The 25,962-nt window shown below is 44.9% G+C and overlaps 1 protein-coding gene across 1 annotated transcript in view; it reads left to right on the top strand.

Annotated features, from left to right (window-relative positions):
• Positions 1-11,907: 11,907 nt before the first annotated feature.
• The window catches only part of ITIH5 (inter-alpha-trypsin inhibitor heavy chain 5), a 79,142-nt gene continuing 65,087 nt past the window's right edge, over positions 11,908-25,962 (top strand). The window contains exons 1-2 of the mRNA XM_027073373.2: positions 11,908-12,092; positions 21,133-21,177. Coding sequence (XP_026929174.1) covers positions 12,003-12,092; positions 21,133-21,177 — 135 coding nt within the window. The 5' untranslated portion in view covers positions 11,908-12,002. The remainder of the gene's footprint in view (positions 12,093-21,132; positions 21,178-25,962) is intronic.

Here is a 25,962-nt window from a genome sequence, read left to right as displayed (position 1 = left end):
CTGAGAGTGCCTCCCTCAGCCTCTGGTGTTTTCTGCTTACCCCACCCCCGTGGGGGTCACGTGCGGCCTTTTTATGCAGTCCTTTTGTATGAAAACCAAGGGAGCCCATGCCAGCTGCTCAGTGTGCACACATGTATCCCGAAAGTGCTGTTCACTTTGTAGGTTGCTTTCTCCCCTCACGGTGGCTTCAGCCAGCCGCTTGGGGAGGGGAGACACCAGGGCCACCAAACAACCTTCTCCAAAGGAATCCCTTACCTCCGTCTTTCCAGCATCGACCCTTGAGGAGGGTGATGGGTGAAGAGGCACAAAACTGGTCTGGGGACAAGACCTGCATGGGGAGCGAGTGTGGTACTCATTTTGGAACGTAGTAGGACCTATCATTTTGTCCTTGATCTTTGGGAATTCACAGAAAGAATTCTTGTAGAAGATGTTTCTCTTTCTTCTCTCCTCAGAAGTCTCCTCTCCGCAGACTTGAGGGCAGGGTACGAAGTGAATATGCAGAAGATGTGGTAGGTTGAATGACAGCCCTCCAAAGATCTCCACCTCCTAATCTCCAGGTCACGTGACTAGGTTGCCTTATGTGGCAAAAAGGGATTTTGCAGATGTGATTAAGGATCTTGAGAGGAAGAAATTATCCTGGATTATCTGGGTGGGTCCAGTGTAATCATGAGAGCCCCTGTAAGCGAAAGAAGGGAGCTGGAGGGGCAGGGTCAGAGAGATGTGATGTTAGAAGCAGAGGATGCGGCGATGTGGGACCGCGAGCCAAAGTGGGCGGCTTCTAGAAGCTGGAAAAGGCGAGGGAACTATTCTCCCCTACGGCGTCCAGAAAGGACATCCTGCCAATGCGGTTTTAGAATTCAGCCCTTCAGAACTCTAGGGGAATACAATTGAGTTGTTTTAAGCCACTAAGTTTGTTGCAGCAACTATTTGAGATTAGCACAGGTGGTCCCTTATGGCGTCTGGTACCAATGAATGTATCATTTATGCATAGTAAAAATACAGAAAATGATCTTTCACTGTTGTGATTACAAAATTAGCGAGGCTCTTAATATAAGGGGAGCAGTGTTGGCCTTCCTTCTGAAAAGGTGGTAAAACCATGGCAGTATAAAAATAAAAAGATACTCCATTATCAGGTTAAATTACATGGTCGGTGGCATTTTCTATGATCTATTTAGTGACTTTAAAAATTTAGACTAGAATATGACAAAGATATAATGAAAATACAGCAGCCTTATGAGGAAATATAAGCTACGTAGCTGGGGTTTTGAATTTATTTTAAGTATAATTGGCACATTAGTTACATTAGTTTCAGGTGGACGACATTGGGACTCAGCGAGTCTATATGTTCTGTTCTTGGACGACATTGGGACTCAGCAAGTCTATATGTTCTGTTCTTGGACGACATTGGGACTCAGCGAGTCTATACGTTCTGTCCTGCTTGCCACAAACGTAGCTTCCCTCTGTCGCATGCAACACTGTGACAACACCATTGACTATATTCCCTACCTGTCGACACTTGTCCCAGTGACTTATCCCTTCCATAACTGGAGGCTTACATCATCTACGCTCCCTTTCACCCGTTTTGTCCCTCCCTCCACTCCCCTCCCCTCTGGCAACCACTAGTTCTCAGTATGTATAGGTTCGATTCTGCTTTTTGTTTGTTTATTGATTTATTTTTTAGAGTCCACATGCGAGTGAAATCATATGGTATTTGTCTTTTTCTGGCTGACTTATTTCGCTTAGCATAATACCTTCTGAGAGGTCCATCCATGTTGTTGCCAGTGGCAAGATCTTGTCCCTTTTTATGGCTGAGTAATAGTCGTGTGCGTGTGTGTGTGTGTGTGTGTGTTACATCTTCTTTATCCATTCATCTGTCGATGGACATTTGGGCTGCTTCCGTTTCTTGGTTATTGGAAATAATGCTGCAGGAAACACAGGAGAGCTTACATCTTTTTCAATTTGCGTTTTAATTTTCCTTTGGGCAGCCATGTAGCTGTTGTGAAGTTCAGATAGTCATGGATTTATCAGATCCCAGCCCCACCGTTTTAACCCCCTGGAGAAGTTACTTCACCCTCATTAAGTCAGGACACTGGAGGTTGTCCTGAGGAGAGAGTAAGATATGTCGTATACAACGCTCAGCATAACGTTGGCGAGTTGGCTTTCGCTCTTGTGTCTATAAAGTTATGTTGGCCAGACTCCTGATGGGAGGGGAACATGTACTGGCATTTTCACTTAAATGGTAAAACCATGGCGATATTTTTCGAAAAGATACTCTAGTTTATATAGCCAGTGGCAGGGCTGACAAATGAACACATATAGCAGAAGTTTGTTGGTCAGCAGTTTTATTTACTCCATATGTCATGTCTGATTGATAGAGTAAACCAAAATATGATGACCTTCTTTTCTATTTTTGATTAAACAGATCAAAAATAAAGGTGGTAGCTATGATAAAGAGAAGGTAGAAGATGACCACGCATGCCCGCGTGCGTGCACACACACACACACACAAACACACACACACACACACACACACACACACACACACACGGTACTGGAATAATAGCAGGAAAAGACCCTCCCTCCTCTGCCTGCCCCCTTCTCCACCTAGAGTCCCATTTTACGTAAGGACATAGAGTGTAGTAAATTTTATTTACTAACTTTTGTTTTATTTTCAGATGGTTATAGATACATAGGAAGTGGTAAGAATAATACGGTATGTCTGTGTACCCTTCATTCAGTGTCCTACTAGTAACATCTTACATAACCAGAGCACAACATCACAATCGGGGAAGTTGCCACTGGCAGTCCACAGACTTACTCAGATTTCCCTAGTTGTACACGCATGTGTGTGTTTAATTCTCTGCAGCTCATCACACACATAGGGACGCCTGGGTGGCTCAGTCCGTTAAGCGTCTGACTCTTGATTTCGGCTCAGGTCGTGATCTCACGGTCATGAGGTTGAGCCCCATGTTGCACTCAGTGCTGGGCATGGAGCCTGCTTAGGACTCTCTCTCTCCCTCTGCCCCTCCCCTGCTTGCACATGTTGTGTTCTCTCCCTAAGTCAGTAAATATCCCACATGCAGATTTGTTCGTGTAACTCCCCACCACAGCCAAGAGGCACAACTGTGCTGTCACCACAAAGATATTCCCAAAAGTATTACCACTGTGTAGATACACCCAGTGCCTCCCTCCAGCCCCTTCTCACATCCCTAAACCCTGGCAAACACTAATGTCTTCTTCTCCATTTCAAGAGCATCACATAAATGGAACCATACAGTATGTAACCTTTGTGGGCTGGCTTTTTTCACTCAGCATAATACCCTTGAGATCCGTTCAGGTTGTCGGATGTATCCGTACTTTGTTCCTTTTTATTGCTTAGTATTCCCTGGGGGCGAATGTACCATAGTGTGTTTCATCATTTACCTTTAAAAAACATTTGGATTGTTTCTGGGTCTTTACAAATAAAGCTGCTACGGATATTTATGCCCAGGTTTTGTGTTTTTATTTCTCTGGGATAAATGTGTAAGGGTGGGACTCCTGGATTAAATGGTAAATTTTGTCTTTTTTCTTTTAAAGACATTTCCACACTTTTTTCCAACGTGGCCATGTAATTTTACATTTCCACCCTCAATTCTGAGAGATCCAGTGTTTTACATCTTTGTGAGCATTTGGTATTGTCACTGTTTTGTTTTGTTTTTTAATTATTGTAGTGCTTCTAATAGGTGTGTAGTGATATTTCATTGTGGTTTTAATTTGCATTTCCCTGGTAGCTGAAGATGTTGAACTTTTCATGTCTTTATCTGCAGTGCATGTATCCTCTTCGTGAATGTCTGTTCATGTCTTTTGCCCATTTTCTAATAGGATTGTTTGTTTACAGTTTGGAGAATTCTTTACATATTCTAGATATGAGATAAGTTTGACAAGTGGTTTGTTAGATTAGTGATTTGCAAATATTTTCTTCCAGTTTGTAGCTTCTCTTTTTATCCTCTTAGTGACATATTTTTGTAAGCAAAAGTTTTCATGTTTGGTGAAGTCCAATTTAATGATTTTTTGCTTGTATGGATTGTTCTTTGGGGGTCATGTCTAAGAAGCCTTCAGTAAGCCCGATGGAGGTCCTAATGGAGACAGGAAGAGTCTGGGTGTCGCTAGATGACTGAGGAGGATAGGCATGCGAGCCTGAGGGTCAGCAGACCTGGAAGGGCTTTGCAAATGGAAGGAGGGAATTTGGGGTGAATGGAGATAAACTTTATAACCAGAGGCCAGATGGGCTCTTGAGTCACTGAGTGGAGTCCAGCACAGAGGCAGACAGACATATGTCCCTAAGTTAGATGGGATGGCGCACATAGCAATGCGGACGGGTTGTTTTAGTCAGCGGCAGGCTGCTGTAACAAAATACTGTAGACTGAGTGGCTTAAATAAGGACATTTATTTCTTACAGTTCTCAAGGCTGGAAGCCCAAGAGCAAAGTATTGGCCAATTCAGTTCCTGGTGAGGATTCTCTTCTTGGCTTGTTGATGGTCGTTTTCTCACTGTGTCCTTACACAGCTCTTCTCATAAGGTCCCGAATCCCATCGTGGGAACCCCACCCTTGTGACCTCATCTAACCGTAATTACCTCTTCAAGGCTCCACCTCTAAATACCATCACATTGGGGGTCATGGCTTTAGCATATTAATTTGGAGGGATCCAAACATTCAGTGCATAACACAGGTGGTGACCACGGACCAGTGGCCCCTCCTTTGTACCCCCACTCCACTACCTCATGACTTAATGGAGTTTAGAACCAATCCAGTGGATAGTTAAGAAGGCAAAGAACCCCAAGTTGACTAAGAAAACAATATGTTTTTAAAAACATCCATATTGGTGTTTTATCACGAATTTGGCAAGAGTAAAGTTTGTTCTGTGTGGGAGAATGGGAACTCAGTATGGGAACCCCTGAGATGTAGGGGGAAAAGGATTACCTGTTTTGTTTAGCAAGTCTGCTAAACCCGTGAGATCCAAACCTGCTGCGCGTGTTGCGCAGACGGGAGACTTTCTCTCCTGCCAGCAGGCAGCAAGCCCACGAGTGCCACCGAAAGACCCTGATGACAGCTTGGTTGTTAGGTCTGATTCACGGGGTACGAGATACCTCTCGGCATCAACGACAAAGCCAACGCTGTTTTGTTTTATTCAGAAGCCTTCCAAAGACCCACCTGTGGCTTTCGGTGAAAGTTCTCCGGACGTCTCCCAGCATCTGTCTGGAAAGGATCTGGCGGGTCTCTGGGGAGAAAACGCACCCTGTGGATCAAGCGCAGGCTTTGCTGGCTCCTCTGTCTTTGTGCCCTGGAGTCAGACAGTAGCAGGAAGGGGCATTAACCTCGGGCACTGAGGCAGGTTGAACTGGATGTCCATCTCCATCATAGCGTCGGTGGCTCCTCTGTGCTATTTCAAGTGTTCCGTGGTCGCAGGTTAAAGCCTGGAAAACTAGGACACAGCTTGTTGCCCTGGGCATCCCTCCAAAAGAAAATGAAAATTATCCTTAGCTTTGCACTGAGATGGTTCGCTGTTTAATGAGCACTTCTGTGGAGACAAAGCATTGTTCAGCCGTCAAATATTTCTTCAGAACTATTTGCTGGCTTTAATTCCATATTAATGCAGATGCAGAAGACAAAGGCAGCCATCTCTGGCTAATGCCAAAGGGTGAAGGACCGGCTTTGATTTGTGCGTGTGTGTGCAACTTGAGGAAATAAGGCAACATTAGCAGTGACTGTGCCTTTTGATGACCTCAAGAATATTAAAAATACATTACTACATATAAACCGTAACATTTTTCAAGGGAGAGAGATGCTTCTGATGTGTGTGCTTGGAGACAGATTGTACAGGGTTCCGAAAGCAGATTTTTTGAGGGGGGCAAGGGTGTCTGGGATAGAAAACTAGACGTAGAAGTGGGGAATTGTTGGATTCGTACTTGATTTCTGTCACCATGTAGAATTCAGGTCTATCAGGAATCTAATAATCTAAGAGAAGATTGAGCATCACACAGAATATTATATTGAGGGTCTAAAATCCCCTTGTGTTGCCCCGGTTCTTGTAATTATAACTCTTACAAAAATACATGATGAAGAGGGATCGTTGTGGGCTAAATGTTTTTGGCAATTGAGGAGACAGTATTATGTTTCTCTTTGAAAATGTGCACCTCCAGGGACATCTGTGCTCATCTAAGGTCTTGCGTGCCCTGCATGCTGGTGTTCTAGAAATTCTCAGTGAAACGTACAATATAGAAAGCATACCATTCTAACGGAGCCTTCCTCACTCATTCGATAAATATTTCTCAAGCTTGGATGACACGCTGGAAGCTGACAATGCACATGTAAAGACGAACAAAACTCAGAGCCTACCCTTCAGTGGGTGGTGGTTTAGTGAGAAAGACAGGCAGGTAAACAAAGAGATGAGGGCTCCATCAGAGGTGTGCACGATAGCACTTACCAACTTGACCGGGACCATGGAGGAGGAAGTGACGTTTGCAGGATTGGGTGGGGAGCCCATGGAAGGCATTCCAGAAAAGAGAAGAGTCCATGCTAAGCAAGAGGGCAGGAATGACCAAGAGTGCTTAGGAAACCAGAAGTTGTTGAGTATGGGTGTGTGTGTGTGTGTGTGTGTGTATGTGTGTGTGTGTTTGGGGGAAGCTGGAGGTAGGGAGTACAGTCCCCTCCCACCATATGCTATTGCGGTCAGTATTTACCCAACAGTCGCGATAGAGATGAATGATGGGAGAGAAACCTCAGGAGTCAGCTTTTCCATTCTTGTTGCTGCTGTTGTTGTTGTAGCTACACTTTTAAGTTCATTGATTAATCCTGAAGAGGTAGTACATTTATGGTGCTCAAAAGCAAAAAAAAAAAAAAAAAAAAAAAAGAATTAAACGTGAAAACAGAATCTCTCCCTTCCTTGTGCTAGATTCTGTCCTGTTCCCGTTTTCTCACCATTCTGCCTTCCTCAAACACTTCTCTTCATTGTTTGTCCTTCCTGGGATTCCTTCGTGCAAATTCCTTTCAGCAGTTAGGTATCTTACCTTCTTCCTTTCTTACACTAAAGACAGTGTATCCTGTACTACACACTCAGTACATACCACACTTGCTTTTTTTCTTAATTATATAATATGTTCAGTATCTATATCAGTACCTAGAAAGCTTCTTCATTCTTTCCTGTAGGTTCATAGTACCACGTTATATTTAACCAGACTCCTCCTGTTAATGAACTTCTGGATTGTTTCCAGACTCCGGGCATTGAAAACAATTCTGTAATGAATAACTGTGTATCTACATCCTTTTGTATGTGAGCAGGTTTATTTTTATGATAAACTGCTCAAAATGGGTTCGCTGGGTCAAAGCGTAGATGAATATGCAGATTTGTGAGAGATTAGATTTTTCTTTGGCTTTCAACTCTGGGGCATATCACACACATCTGTAGAGCTTTCTGCACATACAGGCTGGGCTCGTTGTCACTTGGCCAGCTGAATCCTAGGTGGGGAGTCACTAACACTGACGTCTCTAAAAAGTACTTGTATTCATTCACCTACTCAATTTATAGTACCAATAGTGGGAGCAAGCATGGGTAACTGAAATAGGAATATCTTTATAACTTCTAGGGATATGGTACAATGTTTTGGGGGTGTGTGGACAGGTTTTGCAATGGCATGTCCCCACCCCACCCCACCCCCCAACACCCCAAACACCTTCCTAAGATTCTGGTTTACCATTCTTCTCACCCGACAGGATACATACCTCCCCGGGGGACATGCTCATTTCACTCTCCCACCCCCAGGGCCCATAGTGAGACACTGTCATTGATGGGAATAACAAAGACCTTGAGAGCACAAGACAGTTCTTTAAAAAAAAATTTAGCTTTGTGAAAAAGGTGGACTGCAATGCCTTCTTTTTTCCCCTGTTGCAAGGAGCTGGAGAAAACATTGTCATGAGCCACTGATCAGCGGATTTGTACTTGGGGATCACTGAACACTCCTTTTCCACCATTCAGCTCAAGAAAACTCTACAAGTCATTCCCCAAACTTGAACCCTTCTGTCCTGTGTCTTGCTTGTATTGTCATTTTCCTGACATCAAAGCCTTTCCCACTCTTGTATCCTCTCCCTTCTCTGTCTCCTTAATCTCCCTCTTCTCCAGCTGACTTCCAAAACCTGATTCACGCCGATAACTTCCACGTCCTTCATGAAGCTTTCTCTAATTCCCCTTGTCCACAGCTGTGTCTCACCCTCGTCTACATTACCATCTCACGATTTGAGCTCAGATGATGTCGTTTGTTAGTGCCACCTTCGCATCCAAATGGTCAGTTCCTCCAGGTGATGGACCATGCCTGCAACTTCTGTTGTATCGCACACAGCTAGCACGGGGAGCATGACGACAGATATGCCTTCTTTCACGCACCCGTCGGATGAACTGCGTGTCTGCCGTATTCCAGAGCATGTGCCAGGATATAAAAATGAGCACGAGCCAATCCTTGGCCAACACAGAGTCAGATGTCCTTTAGGGTCTTCTGAGGTTTAGCTGTGAGCTCTGAGGTTCTAAGAGCTCAGGAGTCTCAAACTGGAAGACCAGCTCCCCTGGAGGTGAATGAGAAACATGACCTCAAAAGACAAATGTGGGGGGTTGCACTTCAGCCCCTTTTTGGGGGGGCAGTTAATTTTTTCATCCTTCTTTATAAGGCCAATATAAGTCATGACCGATGTTTGTGAACAGTTTTGGAAAACTTTCACTGGGTCTTATTTTTATTACACCGACATAGTTTTCAAAGAGCAACCCGGTGGGCCTGGGTGGCTCAATCAGTTGAGCATACGACTTCGGCTCAGGTCACGATCTCACAGTTTGTGAGTTCGAGCCCCGCGTCGGGCTCTGTGCTGACAGCTTGGAGCCTGGAGCCTGCTTCGGATTCTGTGTCTCCCTGTCTCTCTTTGCCCCTCTCCCACTCACATGCTGTCTTTCTCTCTCTCAAAATAAACATTAAAAAAAATGTAAAGAGCGACCCTATTCAGTCATGCAGATGCTCAGAAGTCACGAAGAAGCCTGGGCTATTACGGTATTGCAGATACTAGGAATTTCTGAAAGTCCCCCAAGTTGTGTAGCTGGGTAGTGGCTACGTTGGGATGCTAGCCCAGCCTTCTTTCCTGCACAGCCAGCTGGGGCTCCCACCCCACAGCCTCCCATCTCCTAATGTCCTTCATCGAATGTTCACCAAGTGCTAACCATGTATTTAGCCCGGTGCTAGAAGTTGTGGGAGATGCTTTTCCCCCAGGAATTTCTGATCCAGCTGGCAGAGCTGTCCTTGAACTAAGCATGACCATGCAGCAGAACCAGGGCCTGCAGGACAACGGGAGAGTCCCACAAGATGAAGAAAGTAAAAGTCATTTTCCTTGACATTGGACCTTTGCAGAGACCAGTCGGGACAAATGTGGAAAAAATGGAGAGGGGATAAAGGAAGGGGAAGACAAAGATGTGGTCCCAGTTCTGTCGGAGGATCGAAATAATAGTAGCTATTGTCCCCTTTCAAAAAATGCGGCTCTCAAATTATGGAAAGAGCCTAAATGTCCATCAACTGATGAGTGGACAAAGAAACTGTGGTTTATATACACAATGGAATACTACGTGGCAATGAGAAAGAATGAAATCTGGCCTTTGGTAGCAACGTGGATGGAATTGGACAGTGTTATGCTAAGTGAAATAAGTCCTACAGAGAAAGACAGATCCTATGTTTTCACTCTTATGTGGATCCTGAGAAACTTAACAGAAGACCATGGGGGAGGGGAAGGGAAAAAAAAAGTTAGGGAGAGAGCCAAACCATAAGAGACTCTTCAAAACTGAGAACACACTGAGGGTTGATGGGGGGTGGGAGGGCGGGTGATGGGTATTGAGGAGGGCACCTGTTGGCATGAGCACTGGGTGTTGTATGGACACCAATTCGACAATAAATTTCATATTAAAAAAATTAAAAAAAAAAGCGGCTCTGTCCCAATTCAACTTCAGTTTATATAGTAGGTATTTTTCTTCTGGGAGGGGAGTGGGGAATAGGCAAGCTTTGATTCCAGAAGATCCGGGACTGTCCTCCTTAGTTAGAAACGAGGGGAGGGTGTGCACATAATTTGTATGCTGCGAGGTTTCTGAGTCAGCCTGGGTACAGGGTACGTTGGCAACCTCACTGGTAGATTGTGTTAAAGAACTAAAAATAAAAATGCTTTGACCCTTCTTCAGAGTTCTTGTTTACTAGTGGTTTTGCTGTAAAACCTTGCTGGGCCAGCTGCTGTTGCTTCTTGTTGGTTGCGTGTATTTTACTGCGCTAGTGGTTAGGCTTAGAAATGAGTAGCTGCTAATGCCAATGATTTTCCTTTGTTTTACAATGGCAACACGTTTTTTTCCCTTCTCCTAATGTCTTTGTTGAGCAAAGAGCATTTCAATAAGAGTAGATAAAGTAGGGGTGCCTGGGTGGCTCAGTCGGTTGGGTGACTGACTTTGGCTCAGGTCATGATCTCACAGTCTGTGAGTTCAAGCCCTGCATCGGGCTCTGTGCTGACAGCTCAGAGCCTGGAGCCTGCTTCAGATTCTGTGTCTCCCTCTCTCTCTGACCCTCCCCCGTTCATTCTCTGTCTCAAAAATAAATAAACATAAAAAAAATTAAAAAAAAAAGAGTAGGTAAAGTATTTTAAGAAGAGGTATCAACATAAACTAACCACCCATTCTTTTCATTTTTTATGTTTTTTTTCCCTAGTCCTTATGTGTATGAATCCGTATTTTTACCTAATTATAACCATACTGTTGAGGTTTTCCTTTAGATTATACTGTAAACCTTTTTTGTTTGTTTGTTTGTTTGCTTTTTTCCTGTTTCCACAGACTTTGTGATTACTACTTACTGGCTGTATAAGATTCCACAGGATGGATGTTCCATTATTTGAGTTAGCCATTTCCCAGTTCTTAGCCACTGAGGTTGTTGCCACCCTCTCAGTATCATTCAGCTCATGGACTTGGATGCAGTTCTTAACAGAGACAGAGAAAACGTCTTGGAAGTGATTGTCTTTTGAAAGTTGAAATAAACGAGCAGCTCTAGCTACAGTGTGTGTTTACCAGATAAAAACTTGGTGCCCATGCTATCAAGCCTGCGTGTGGGTGGTTGACAGGTAATTCTTCCTAGGGCGGAACGGAATTATCACCAATAGTTTGTCACTGACATATACAATGATACTGATTTTCATGATTAATAACCAAAAATTTAGAGAGACTCTACACAGGGCCAGTTCTGGCCTCTCCTTTTCTGCCCCCTATGCCAGAACTGCATAAAAGAGGACAACATTGCTAGTACTCTCTGCATCAGACGACTAATTATCGTCCCTTAATTTGACTTTTATGCATCAGTGCAGGATGCCAAGGGGCATATGCCATTCTCTGGGCAGAAGTCAGAAGGTCTCCTGTTGGCTTCATGCTAGCAGGGAAGGAGTGGTTGTGGCTATAGAGCAGGGGAGGGAGTATATTTAACAGATGGGGGGTATTGGTATATAGAGCAGGGGGTTGGGGGGGGCGGTGGGCAGTATGCTGAGGGCCAGGCTGGCTACTCCCGTATCCTCCTGCGACAGGAATTTTAGCTAGTCCAGGAAGAAGCATTTCACACCTTGCTGGAGAGAAAGATTTGGGGATGGGGTGGCAGGTGTCATAAGCCCTGAAGGTGGCGGCAGAAGGCGACTGAGGGAGACGGGGCGAGGAGGGCGGAGCTGAAGGGCGGGCCGCGGAGGGGACCGGGGGGCGAGCTGGCTCGCGGTGAGGCTGGCCTGCGGGGGCCTCCTCCCTGGGGCGGTGGAGACCCGCCTGGGACCGGGATCGACGCGGGCCGGGCCGGGGGCGGGGCGCGTGGGGGGCGGGGCCCGGAGGGGGCGCGGAGGCGGGGCCGAGCGCCTCTGCAGCCGCCGAGCCCGGGAGCGGTCCCTTGAGCGCGTCCCGCCTGGTCCCTGCCGCCGCGCCTTAGCCCCCGCCATGCTCCTGCTGCTGGGGCTGTGCTTGGGGCTGCCGCTCTGCGCGGGGTCGCTGGGAGAGGCCTGGCCCCGGGATGACACTTCGGAGCAAGTAAGTAGAGGTGGGAGGACCTAGGGATGGCTCCGGGCGCGGGCTGCCGTCCCTTCCCACCGGCTTCTCGTGGCGCGTGGCTGTTGGACAGACGCCCTCGGATGGGTCCTGGACGCGAGGAAGGGAGGGATCACCTCCACCTCCTGTCACATCGTAGCCCCTTCTGCTCTCCGTTCCCCAGTCTTCTCCTGCGCTTCCCCCTCTATTGGTCACTCTTGGCGATCGCCCGGAGGGTGAACTTCCTGCAGAATTGTGTCTGGGACTTGAAAGTCCTGCACAACCAGATCTTGGCTCCCGTTATCTGCGCGGATTTCTCCTAGTTTGTTGCGTGATGTTCATTGTTGAGAGAGAGCCCCCAGTTAATTGCAAAGTTTCTTCCTCAGGATGCATGTAGGGGGTAGTGTGTTAACTACCGTCGTTCCTAATTGTTCAGGGGAAAGCACAATCTAGGAGAAATTCCAAACTCCCAGAACCCTCCACTTTCCCCATCTGAAAGCCAGGGTAACACGTTTCCCATCAGGTTCCTATCAGTGGGTTAGCCGTTTAAAGGTGGCCTGACGGGGAGGACCAGAACCCAAGGCTCACTTCCCCTAGTTTATATTCTGTGCGTCTGCCAGGAGTTCGTGTTTCAAAAGGCCTAACCTCACAGGTGGTTAAGTCCTACATGTATGAACGCTCAATGCCATGTCTGAGGAACAGCAAAGCCTGTTGAAAAACATACGACGAACTGAGACAGATATCCGCCTGAAGACCTCATGGGGGAAGTGGCTGTGCCCCAGTTAAAGCAGGCAGTGCTTACCTGCATCTCTGGGTGCTGTTCACACACGCCTCATTTAAATTATTTTAAAATTGTGTAGCTTAAAGCGTGTTTCACACGATGGGAACAGGAGATAAGTAGGCTTACTTGTCCTCTTCCTTTTCCAGCACTGTGGTTTGAAGAGCAGATCTGGAAGGTGGTTACTCTCTGGTTGAGTCTGCACGTGGATGTGATTTCTGCAAAATAAACTAGGCGATCCTTCTCTTGTAGGCTTGTCAGGCAGGAGGAGGAACCAGTAGAAATTCCAGGAGGGGGAGAGGTGGAGTGGGGAAAGCGCAGGCTTTGGATCCAGAAAAGAAAATCTGGCCTTCACTTAGCCCTTTACAGTTGTGTGGCCTGGACAGGCTGTGTAATCTTTCTGGGCCTTGCTTTCTGCTTGGTCGCAGCAGAGAATACACCTCCTCTCGAGCATGCTTGTAAGGATTCAGCGGCTAGTTTGTGCAAAGGATCTGGTATGCAGTGGGCACTCAGTAAATGGTAGACGTGTTAGCAGAGTGGTTAAGGGCACGGGCTTGGTGTCAGGCTGCCTGGGTTTGATTCCTGGTCCTGTCACTTGCCGGCTCTGTGATCCTGGGCAAGTCACTGGGGGCCTCAACCTCCAATTCTTTAAAATGTGGGTACTACTAGGGTGTAAAAGATTGCACAGTGAATACGCCTCAAGTGCCTGGCCTGGTGTCCGCATTTACATTAGCTCCTGCTGCTGGGCTTGGGCGGCTGAAGCGCAGAGGGAAGGAATTTGGGGTAAAGAGCTTGAAACTTTTGTGGGGGGGGGTGGTGGAGGGAGGAAAGTGTGGGAGAAACTGGAACAAGGATTATATTTATGAGTTAGGAGGAAGGATGGAAGTGCCAGCATCTGCCAGAGCAAGTGGGCTTAGCACTCTAGACTTTTCCTGCACGGAGTGACATGGCTTTGGCCCATTTTAGGGATTCTTGCTGCCTCAAACCACAGCACTGTTTATTCATCTTGAAAATGACTAACTCAGACAGAAACTGCAGGATACGAAGTTCTATGAAAGTTTGCAATTTTACCTTTTTATCTCTATTAAAAGGTGTGTGTGTGTGTGTGTGTGTGTGTGTGTGTGAGTGATGTGGGATTTAAGAACACAGGCTCCAGAACCAGATTTCCTGGGTCCAAATCCTGGCTCTGCACGTACTGGAGAGTTACTTACTGTCTGTCTGGGAGTCTCTATTTACCCATCTCCATCTCGAGAGTGAGAATGATGAAATTACTTAATTAAAAGGAGTTTGGGGGCGCCTGGGTGGCGCAGTCGGTTAAGCGTCCGACTTCAGCCAGGTCACGATCTCGCGGTCCGTGAGTTCGAGCCCCGCGTCAGGCTCTGGGCTGATGGCTTAGAGCCTGGAGCCTGTTTCGGATTCTGTGTCTCCCTCTCTCTCTGCCCCTCCCCCGTTCATGCTCTGTCTCTCTCTGTCCCAAAAATAAATAAACGTTGAAAAAAAAAATTTAAAAGGAGTTTGAAGATTGAAAGAATTAACATACTTAAAACAACAGCACGTGGGCGTGTAGTTGGTGCTTATTCTCCATAATTATGGTCTTCAAAGTTACATACAAACTTAATTGTTAAATGTAAATGAATATGTGAATTATGTAAGTTTCAACTTACATGAACATGACCCCTTGGCTCCCATTGCAACTGCTACTTGTTAATTACCTTCATATGTCAATATCACTAATGATGCCTTAAATTCAAGCTCCTTTCTCCCCTGGGGCCCTCTGCCCCATTTGTTACCCATAGCCGGGGAGGGCTATCAGCAGTGGTCTTCATACGCTGGTGTGCAAATAGAGCTCAGGAGCTCATTAACTACGCAGACTCCTGAGCCCCCACTCCCATCCATTTAGATCCATTAGGTTTGGGGTGGGGCTCCGGGGATCCTGTTATAGATGATCCGTGGACCACACTTAGAATAATACGGCTTTAGAAGGACCTTCCAGGAAATTAATGTTAAAAAGGAAGTCTCTTGTATAAAGTCAGCCAGTTACAGATGTATCTGTTTCCCAAGTTTCAAACTGATATGGCTTCTTTAAATCAGGATAGGGCTGTATTCCTCTTATTACAAAAGCAGTTTTTCATGTACAAAATAATGAAAGCGACTAATTATTGCATGTTCAGAATGTCCCAGAGAGTTTGCTAGTGGCTCTGTGTAAAAATAAGAAGCAGTAAAGGATATGGGTAAGAGCACTCCGAGCCAGACTGCCTGGGTTCAAATGTGCATTCCCAGCACTAACTGGCTGTGTGTACTTGGGCAAGTGACTTAACCTCTCTGGATCTCAGTTTCATCATCTGCCAAATAGGATCATTACTCTCATCTGCAATTAAAGTTTTACATTTTTAGAGGCAAATAAAGTTTACATAATTGGCAGGGCCCTCTTAAAGAAAAAGTATATCAAATTATGACCACCAAATTAGGTGCTAAAGTGAACATTTATTTAGGATGATAAATCACAACAAATGCCTCATTTTTATAGGCTGGCAAACGCCGCGGGTGTCTCCCATAGTTAAGAGACTGTACAAGCGAGAGGTTCTGAAGCTTACGTTTTACTAGCCTCTAAGTAATAGTAAAATAATAAACCCACTTCTGCTCTTATGATTATTTTGAGGATTAAGTGGGTTAATCCAGGCAAAGTGCATGCATTCAGTAAGCACTAAAGTAAAATGAGCCACTTTTATTGTCTTTGGACGGCCTGGTTGAATCTCTGACTTACCACCGCAAGGAAAGTCTCCGTGTGCGTACTTTCCAGGAGAACCATGGGAATCCGCCCAGAGGAAGTGACATACCCAAGTGATACGTGCAGAGCCCGGGGTAGAACCCGGGTGTGCTGAGTGCCAAGGCCAGGCTTTCAAGGACTCCTTCAAAGGCAAAGCCACTTTCATATTTATAACCTAATAGAATTTGTTTCAATGTGATTTTTATTTGTGGCTCCTGGAATAGGGATGGTGTTGAGTATAGGCTTGTGGTGACCACATCGAGTGTGGGGATGCTCTGATCCCCCGAATTGAGACTTTCTGGGAGTGTTAATTTTTTATAATCTGTCGCTAGCAACCAAACCTTTGCATTCAGAAACACAAATCAAGAATTGAGACCACAAATTTTTTTGTTCTTGTTTTTGTACTTAACTCTTTAACAAGTAAAGTCCATAAAAGATTTTGTGAGCTCCAGGCCACTCTGTACCGTCTCCTTTATGTGCACGGGTGTGATTGGAGAATTGGAGTCGTCAGGCTGAACCGGAAGGAGGTTATTGTGGGAGACAGTCCAGAGATTTACTCGCTCCCGAACCAGCCATCTCTCGTTTCCTTGAGTGGGAGGGGGAGGGAGGATAGGGATGTATAGAGAACCGGGTCATTTTCCTAACCAGCACTCTTCCCAAAAACCTTGGATGCTCCACAGAAAGCGATCTGGCCTCCCGTGTTTTCAGGGTTTGGTTCGGAGACCCCAGCAAGTTCTCTGTTGCTAACGAGGGACTGGCTCCATTTAAGAAGGTGGGGCCGTGGATGGAGACCTGAGCTTTTTGTGGTGGGGGGGGGGGCTCCTGAATCCTCTCCTTATTTTCCTAGAGGCAAAGTCCATTTCCCTTGTTTTTCACAGGTGAAGAAAAGAAACAGTGACTTGCCTAAGGCCAGTGGCTGTTTTTTTTTTTTTTTTTGTTTTAAACCTACCTGGAAATGGTTTGGAGTTGTAACCCCAAACTAAAGTTTCTTCTTCCATGGCTGAGATTATAGGCATCCTGAATTGCAAATAGCTGAGCAGCCTGTAGCAACATTACTCCGAAGCAGTAAAACTTCTGTGTGAGTCATTCAGAGTTACCTACACAAATTGTTCTCAGCCCAGGTGACAGATGGTGACTCCAGTGCCTTTCCAACTACGTTTTGTTTCAGGCCCTGTAACAGATCTCTGAGGCACTGACTTCTGAGTTCCTGGATCTTGGTTTCAGGATTGCAGACATCCTCAGGGGACGCGGGCCACCTGGTAGGTCGGTTCCTAGCACAGAGCCCTGTAGGAACTCACGACTTCAGTCCCTTGATGGCGGTGTGGCTGAGGTTAGCCCAAATGCAGTGTCCTTTGGATCTGTTATGGGACCTGGGGTCACAGACCCAGTGATAGAGCTCAAATGGAAGAGTAGAGGGAATGAACTCTGTCTTCACGTCTCTCTTCAGTCATCCTGGGTCATTAAAACATCCATGCCAAGAGGGAATGTCTGTGTCCTACATATTCTGAGTGTCTTTCACCCTGGTTAGAATTGGGTTTTTCGTTTTCCTCTCCTCCCATGCTCTTCCCATTTATGGACTTCTTGGAATGCTCTAAGGGCATTTCTCTTCTCTTCTAATCGTGATCCAACACTGTGATAAATCTTGGGGATCAAATACAGTCCTTAGTCAAATTGTGAACATTTAAGCCGTGCCTGCCATCTTACTAGAGCTAGACTAACTGATGACGTAGATGGGGGATTCTAGACTCCAGAGCCGTGACTGTTAGTACTATATTCTTTGCACAAAGGAAATCTTCACCTACCCCCACCTCCTGGTAGAGAGTGCTGCTTGGTCCATACATATTGGAGAGGCAGTGGTGGATCTCTGAAGCTGTTTCTCAGCATAGTTCCTGTTGAACCTGATTCTCCGTCCATTTCTCCTGTCCTTTCATTCCCTCCCCAAACCCCTACCTGGCTGGTTCAACTGTACCTCCATCGTAAAGCTTCTCATCGTTACTTGCAGCCTAGCAAACTCGACTTTTTTCCGTTTCCTTTGTAACTTACAAAAACGACCCTGTCTGTTAAGTTGTCGTGAACACAGTTCTTTCTTTCAAGTTATATGGTATGGTCCTCGATGGCAAGGATCCTGGCTTATGTTTCTCAGTAAATATTGTGGCCTGGAAATCTTCTGTTCTGATGCTTGAGAAGGAAGCTCAGCTCCGTAGGAGCAAAGAATCTTTGGAGCTCTCTGGCATGTCTATGATTTGGAGCCCCAAGCTCTTGAGATTACTGTTTGTGGCAGCCCTTGACAGTGAGCTGGAGTCAGTTACATATCTGTTCTTGAACCCCACTCCCAGGGAAGCACTTGAACAATAAGAGGGATCAGGAATCCCTAGGTAAAAACAATGCTGATGACATTGGTGTGATTTCCAGAGCCGATCCTAGTTGGCACCAGGAGTCTGTCTGTACCGGGAAGTTTTGATTCTGGTTCAATCTCGTTTAAACTTGGACTGAAGTGTTGCCATAGCGATCCCCTGAGACATAAGATAGTCATCTCAAAAATGAAAAACCAACTTCTCTTGTTCTCCTTAAAGCTTGTTTATTTTCTTGGAGAACTTATTTTACAAAGGAGGGAACTTCAAAGAAAATACTTTAGATCAATCACAGATCATAATACCTGGGAGGAGCTGGGCTTTCCCTCTGACCGGTGCTATGTTAAGCGGTCCCCAGCCTATTCCACAGTTTGAGGAAGGGAAAGACCTGAGATGAACCTGCAGAACTGGTGGAGACCTTGCCCAGAAAGCTTCCCTTGGAGAGTGGCTCAGACATCACCCCTCATTGTAGAAAGAGAAATCAGTATCATCCTACTAATTCTTTGGTTCTCATTTGGAGTCAGGGTGGTGGGTGTCAACCTAAATCCTGTGGTATTTCTTCTGTTCCATGCTCTGTAGAGTAGGAGGCTCTATAATGGCTTATAATGATAATTTATAATAGCATATATATATATATATATATATATATACACATATATATATTTTTGTTTTTTTCAGGGGAGATCAGGAGAGGATAGGGATTAAAACAGTTACTGTTATGACTTTAGTTTCCTAAATGGAAATATCTTTATTGCTTTTTTTTTTTTTTTTCCTGTTTCGGAAGTAAAACGTGAATTTGTCAAAATGGGAGATAATACGGGGAAGTATAAAGAAAAAGAGTTCAGCCACCCACAGATAACAGCCATTACATTTCGGTATACATTCTACACATACAAACACATGACTTACACACGAGATCATGTTAGATGTGATGTTTTGTTACCAGATTTAATCACTTAAAACGCATCATGGATTTATTAATCAGGATAGGCTAGGTCACTCTGTGGTGACGATGTCTTAAAAATCTCAGTGTCTTAGATACCAAACATTTATTCCTTGCTTGTACAGCTCGTCTGTCCTGGGTTGGTGGGGGCCACTGGGAACTTGGGCTTGATGGAGCCACTACCATTTCCAACACTGCTGTTTACTGTGCCAGAAAGAAAAAGCAGTTCTGTAGGATGGTCCACTGTAATTAAATCACTTAACCCAGAAGTGACAAATGTTACTTACATTCATAACTTCTTGGCAGTAGCTCATCACATGGCCCTGTCTCCCCACAGGGACCGAGGAAACGCAGTACTTCTGCAGATAAAGATTCAGTAAAATGAACATTTATTGATGTATGGATACACATCATTATTTTCTGTAGCTGTATTCTAATTGATCTGTGTATCATAATATACTTAACCAGACCTCTTTTTAAGACTATTTTAGGCTATTTCTAATTATTAGCAATTGTTTTAAAAGTTGCAAAGAATTTTCTTATTTTTTTTCTGTTATTTCTTTTCTCTCATGGGACTTTTCTGTTAAGTAGGGTTTCTAAATCAAAAAACATGCCTACTGGTGTGAATGTAAAAATGTTGCAGACACTTTGGAAAACAGTTTGGCAATTTCTTAAAAAGTCAAACTTAAATTTACCGTATGGCCCAGGCACTCCCCTCCTGGCTATCTATGTCCAACACAAAGACTTGCGTGTGAATGTTTATGTAAATTTAGCATTATTCACAATAGCCAAAAAGTGGAAATAACCTGAATGTCTATCACCTGGCGAACAGATACTCAAAATGTGGTCTATCCATACAAAGGAATATTATCTGGACACAAAAAGGAATAAAGTACTAATAAATGCTACAACAGGGATGGCCTCGGGGCACCTGGGTGGCTTAGCCGATTGGGCGTCCAACTTCGACTCAGGTCATGATCTCTCGTGAGTTCGAGCCCATGTCGGGCTCTGTGTTGACAGCTCAGAGCCTGGAGCCTGCTTTGGATTCTGTGTCTCCCTGTCTGCCCCTCCCCGACTTGTCCTCTGTGTGTCTCTCCCTCTCTCTCTTTCAAAAATAAATAAAACATTAAAACAATTAAAAGAAAACAGGGATGACCTTGAAAAGATGACGCTAAGTGAAAAAAGCCAGTCATAAAAGACTGTGTATCGTATGAGTCCATTCCTGTGAAACGTCCAGAATGGGCAAGCCCACAGGGACCAAGTAGATTAGTGGTTGGGAGGTGACAGCTAAGGGGTGCGGGGTTTCTTTTTGACATAATAAAAATGTTCTAAATTGATGGTGGTGATGGATGTACAACTCTGAATATACTAAAAAAAAAAAAAAAACTAAACCGTGCACTTTAAGTGAATGAGTTATATTTGTAAATTACACATTGTAGAGCTGTTAAAAAAAAGATACTCGTAAAGTCTAGGCATAGTTTTCAAGCTTTTGATCTGCATTATCAAACTGTCCTCTAGAAAGGATGATTTATTACTCACAGCAGTTGTCGTTAACACTTTATTTAAGCAGTGATTTGCTATGAATGATGTTCGACAAGCAGCTAATAAGACTTTTAAATTAGTCCAGAGTGGCTGATTAATTAATACAATTTTTAATGAGGATTTTATCACCTTCTCATGCCCCTCTTCCACATGTGAGAAAGTATGGTTAAACCAGAAAAAATACAGTAAGAAAATTCAAGGTAAATTCGGTTTTGCTTGCAGAGTTTCCTCAAGTTTTGAGTTGAATAATTGAGCCCATCAGAGTAGAACTGAATACATTTACTCATTGTAATAGACAAAAAGAGCTTTATTTTCAAGCCAGGAATACAGTGAAACAGAGCACAGACATTCTGATGAATTCTTTCTTTTTATCATTTCATACTTATTGTTGTAACAGATAGAAGAACTCTCAGGTGAGGAGGTAGTGACATCATGGGTCAAGCAGTCAACCAGGACTCTGGGGGATGAATTCTAGCTCTGGCCTGGCAGTGACTTAATTAAGGGTCCAATCTTAATTTCAGGGTGAGTAATTAATTAATTTTCAATCTGCTTTTCAGGATGCATAATCCCTTCTGTAGGTTTGGATCGGTTTTAACCCCCCTCAGGTAATTCATTTCAGAATGGCCTCACAAGCCTATTTCATGGCTTTTTTCTTCTTACAGGTTGGATTCAGGGGACCGAGGCAGGTCAGACTCTTGCAGAGGCTGGTACGTATACTCATGGTGCATCTTCGGTGTCCGTCCCCTCCTGTTCTGCGTGTTTTGAACCAGGCCCTGGCTCTGCTGGCAGGTTTTCCAAAGCTTGTAAAGTTGCATGTAGAAGAATCCTGACATGAAACAGCGTAGCTTTTACAAGCCTTTCTGCAAGTGAACTTTTCTTTCCGGAAAGAGACCTGATTATTTCAGTAGGGCTCTGAGGACAAAGTTTGGGGTTTCAGAGCCTTTAAAAAAAAGAAACAAAACTTAAATTAAGCTACACATTTAATGGCTTTCTTACACAAGAAATAAAGGCTTTGTTGTGAAGTAAACAACTAAAGCCAAGAAGTCACATTTGTAGGTGGCAGCTTCCTGTGATGCAGCTGAGCACGGCTCTCGGCGCATGTTGGGGCTCTCAGGTTGGAATTTGGGCACGTGATCAGGAACCCTAAGAGCTTACTTGGCCCAGACTCGGTTCTTCCTTACCACTGCGGGTGCAGGGCCATATTGGGATGTGGGGACACACCTCCCGGCTCTGGGATGTGGATTCTGCAACAGGTCCTCAGTGGGTAGGCATCTATCCAGGGCCTCTCTACACTTTGGTGCTGTGTGAGTCAGTTCTAGCTTTAGCACGACTGCTGTCACAATCATTCCCATCTTTGCCGGACTGGGGCGTTGTGTTCTTGTTATTCTTTGCTTGGCTTCCTCCCCCTTCCTTCTCCTGATCCTCCCAAGTTTATTAATCTCGTAGTCATTCTTTCATGTTTGTCTCCATGTTCGCGTGATTATAGACAGATAGACGATGAACATAAACATTGTTTATCCAGAATTGTGAGGAGTCTGGATTTTCCCCAGTTTACAAGCCAAGGAGTTAGTTTGGTGCCATTGCATGGATGCCGGCAGAGTACAGGAGACTCCCGGGTCAGAGACAGAGGGTGATCGTTGCTCACAGAGTAGCGGTGTTGTGACAGTCAGAGTCTGTACCGTTCCCGGGCGCGGTTCCCATATGGTCACACGGAGAGAGGGCCTGACGACACCTACACACGGGAAGAACTCTGCGCTTGGGGAACCGGACTCTCTTATGAGGACTAAACCTGCCTGATCTTTGTCCCTCAAGGGGCACGTTCTCTTTATTGTTCTAGATCTTAATCCAGCTTCCCCTTTGCTCTGGGGGGAGATACCAACTCCCTCTTCCAAATCTGTTCACTGTCCAAACATCCTTGAAAAGACGGTTCAAAACAAAGGTAGCTAGTGCCCCTGCTTGAAAAATGTGCAGAAATAGCAGAGACTCATGGAAAATAGTCTCCTAGCGAGACCTGTACACATATTCATTCATTCATGCACACATCCATGCATACGTTCATTCCAACTGAGAGGGTAAGCGTTTTTTTGAATGCTTACTATCTACTCTGCACCACTGTAGACACTGGGAATACAGCAATGAACAAGACAGACAGAGGCCCCTGTCTTTCACAGAGCTTGAATTCTAAGGTGGGGTAGAGATAGACAAAAAAAAGACAAAGTGAATAAATAAATGACAAGTGTATGAGCAATGGAGAAGATGACAGGTGCCACTGAGAAAAAGAACGCGCCAGAGAAGATGGGGGAAACATAGACATTTGCAGATAGGAGATTTCTGACCATTGCTTTCAAACAGTGGGATCATATGATGATGGCTAATGGTGACCGAGGGCTAACTGTGTGCCTCCACGTGTCATAACTCAGTCGCTCTTGTCCCGTTCTTTGAGACATCACAGATGACGAAGCAGAGACTCAGAGGGACTGAGTAACTCACCCAAGACCCACGCATTTGGGGAAGTGGGGCAGAGCCGGGATTTGAGGCCCATGTCTGGCATCTGTGTGTGCTCTTACCTAACACAGCACCCCGCCTTCTCAACTACGTCTCTTTTTTTCCATTTCTTACTCTTCTCAATCCACAGTATTTCGCTTGGCCTAACCGTATCCATTCTTTTCGATGGTGAAAAATATTCCATGTCGTGGGCACACCGTAACTTACGAAGCATTCTGCTATGGATGAGCTTTAGATTTCTCTCCAGTTTTTTGTCCTTGGAAAAAATGCTGTAAAAAACTTTTTCTTTATTCTGTTATGTGGGTGCTTTTTATTCTATGGCTAGATTTTCAATAGGAGGATTGTTGGATCAAAGTGCATGGGCATTTTACATATGGGTGGATGTCGCTGGATTGCTTTGGAATACTCGTGCCCTTAGTACTGTCTGTATGAATTGCATTTCTATCAGCGTCGACCAGCACACACATTTCTGCCAGCAGATGTGTGTTACTTTTTGACTTGTCAGTCTCTTAGATATACGCTGTTTGTCTCATTGTTCCTTTAGCATTTGCGTGACTACTTGTGAATGTAGACTTTTTTCTGTACATTTATTGGCCATTTAGAGTGGTTCTTTTGTGAAGTGGGGGTGTGTGTGTCTTTCTTGTACCTCTTTCTGTTGTGTTTTTTATCCCCTAGTCGTTGGTATGATGGAGATCTTTCTATGCCAGAGCTACTCTGTCTTCTGAATTGGAAGAATTCCCCCCTAAATGCGTCGTTTGTCGATTGACTTTGTTTATGCTGTGTTTTCCGTACAAAAGTTTTCAGTCTGTTAGTAAAAACTAAGTTTATCTTTTTTTAAAATAGCTGAGTTTTCATCCTTGGTTTCCAAGATTTTCTTGACCCTTAAACTTAGAATATTGATGTAATCACTTGGATTTTCTTAAAAATCTCTTAAGAGTTTTAAAAGTCTTAATTTCACATGCATCATGCCTGTTTAAAATGAGCTTTGTTTATACCTCCAGCTGGTCCCAGAATGATCTTTCCAGCGGCCGACTTGATCCCTCACTCTCTTTTGCAGATGTGTTTGGTGACTCCACATTGTCTATAGGATAAACTCCAAAGACATGTAAGGCCCTGTGTGATCTGGCTGTGGCCTGCCTCTTTAGCCTCAGTTTACCCCATGCATCTTCTATTTTATGCTCTAGCCATAGCACACTAATCTGAAGGTCTGTGAATGTTCCCTGACCAATGAATAGAGTGTGGGTGGCACCAGCTGCTCTTCTCCCATTACTGCCAGCTCCTGAATCACAAGGATTTGCTTGATTTTCTTCTGAATTAATTAGATACCCTTTTTATGACTCCCTCTGGCAACACATACACAGAGAAAAATGATATTTTAAGAAGCAGGGGTATCTTTGTGTGCGCAGATCCGTGGCCCCTAACAGACACTGGCCTGCTTTTCACTGCCATCATTTAACCTCCCAGGGGCAGGACCGTGGCTTGGCATCTTCTTCAGATTTGTAGTTGGGGTTTGTTTTAAGCAGATGTGGTGAGACGCGGAGACCTGGAACTGGTCACCATGAAGGAAGGAGTTGATGCTCCCAGATCCCTAGGAACGGGAGGCCCCGTGATGGTCTCTAGCTATCTGGTACCTGGCCCTGGGGTGACCTGGGGAAAGGGCAATATCGGCTTGGCGTGCGAAAGCCTGATGAAGGAGGTGGCTGGGTGCAGGCTCTGGGCTGGCTGCTCGTGTATCGAAGGTAGGCTCACACAAGGGGAGTTTGCTGTCTCTAGGAATTAGCTTGCCCTGGGAGGGACTTTCTCTCCAGGAGCAAGGTCCCAAATGCCAGAGCATCAGGAAGATAGAAAATACAGTCCGTGCACAGGGAGCATGGTCCTGGGGGTTGTTAACGTCACTAAGGGTTAGTTAGGTGTGTGTCTGTCTCCTAGAAAGGAGAGACGTGAAGGGTCAGTACCGATCTGTGGACCCAGAGTCCGCCAGCTGCCCAGCACCAGCCTTCTCCTTTACAAAGTGAGGGGGGGCCAAGTTGCATGACTTCTAAGGTTCTCTGCCATCTCCAGAATCGTTTCTTCTGACGGTCACTGGGGAACTGTTAGACCAGAATAAAACAACAAAAGGTTAATCTGGGAAGACTCCTGGTGCTGGAAGATGCCGTCACAAACACTGCACCGTTACATTTCCAGATGGCATCTTGGGTAATTCAGGACATCCTCTGGGTGGCTTGATTTTAAGTGGCTCACATGAGTCACACACAAGACTTTGGTCCCTCGAGCAGCTCATTAAGACACTCCCTGCCTCAAACTGCTTTTCCAGTAGTTTAGCCTTTGTAAGAAAAATAGTGAAGCTGTTTTGTCACAGGAAGACTTGATTTTGCCTCCTATTTTCCAGTTCACATCCCCAAATAAAATAATGAGTTAAATATCAATATGGAAAACACATTGGATTTTTAGGAACCGTGCACTGGGAAGAACTGAAGCAACGGTTTCACATCCTTCCTTTCCTGACACATTTTCATGAGGCTCTGCCATTCCGAGTTCCGTGCTTGGCCTTGGGCTCTCGTTTCCTGACCGTCCAGGATTCTCCTCACACTGTGCCCCCCTTTCTAATTAAACTGCTCTGTTCTTTGTTCCAGGAATGAGCTAAGGTTCATTCCTGCTTCCATGTCTTTTGTGTTTTCAGAATGTTCCTTTTGTTCTCTGTCACCACATACCAACTCTACGTCTATTTTAAAACCTTTTCTTACTTTTACAGATCTCACTGATTGTTCTTTCTTCTGAACTCTGGTAGGTCTTCCAGCCAATGAGTGAAATGTATGTCTCTACGTATCTCCCTACATTTCTTTATGTTTTTTGCACTTTCTTCCCAATGGGATCATAAGTGCCCTGAGAGAAGGAACCGTGTGTAATAGACCTTCTCGGTCCTTCGTGGAATTTAATCTATGGTAGTGATTAACAAATTCTAGTTAGTTACCATTTCTTTTTTGGGG

Source organism: Acinonyx jubatus, chromosome B4, assembly GCF_027475565.1.
Source record: "Acinonyx jubatus isolate Ajub_Pintada_27869175 chromosome B4, VMU_Ajub_asm_v1.0, whole genome shotgun sequence".
NCBI classification, from domain to species: domain Eukaryota; kingdom Metazoa; phylum Chordata; class Mammalia; order Carnivora; family Felidae; genus Acinonyx; species Acinonyx jubatus.
This window is presented reverse-complemented; position numbering and strand designations above follow the sequence as displayed.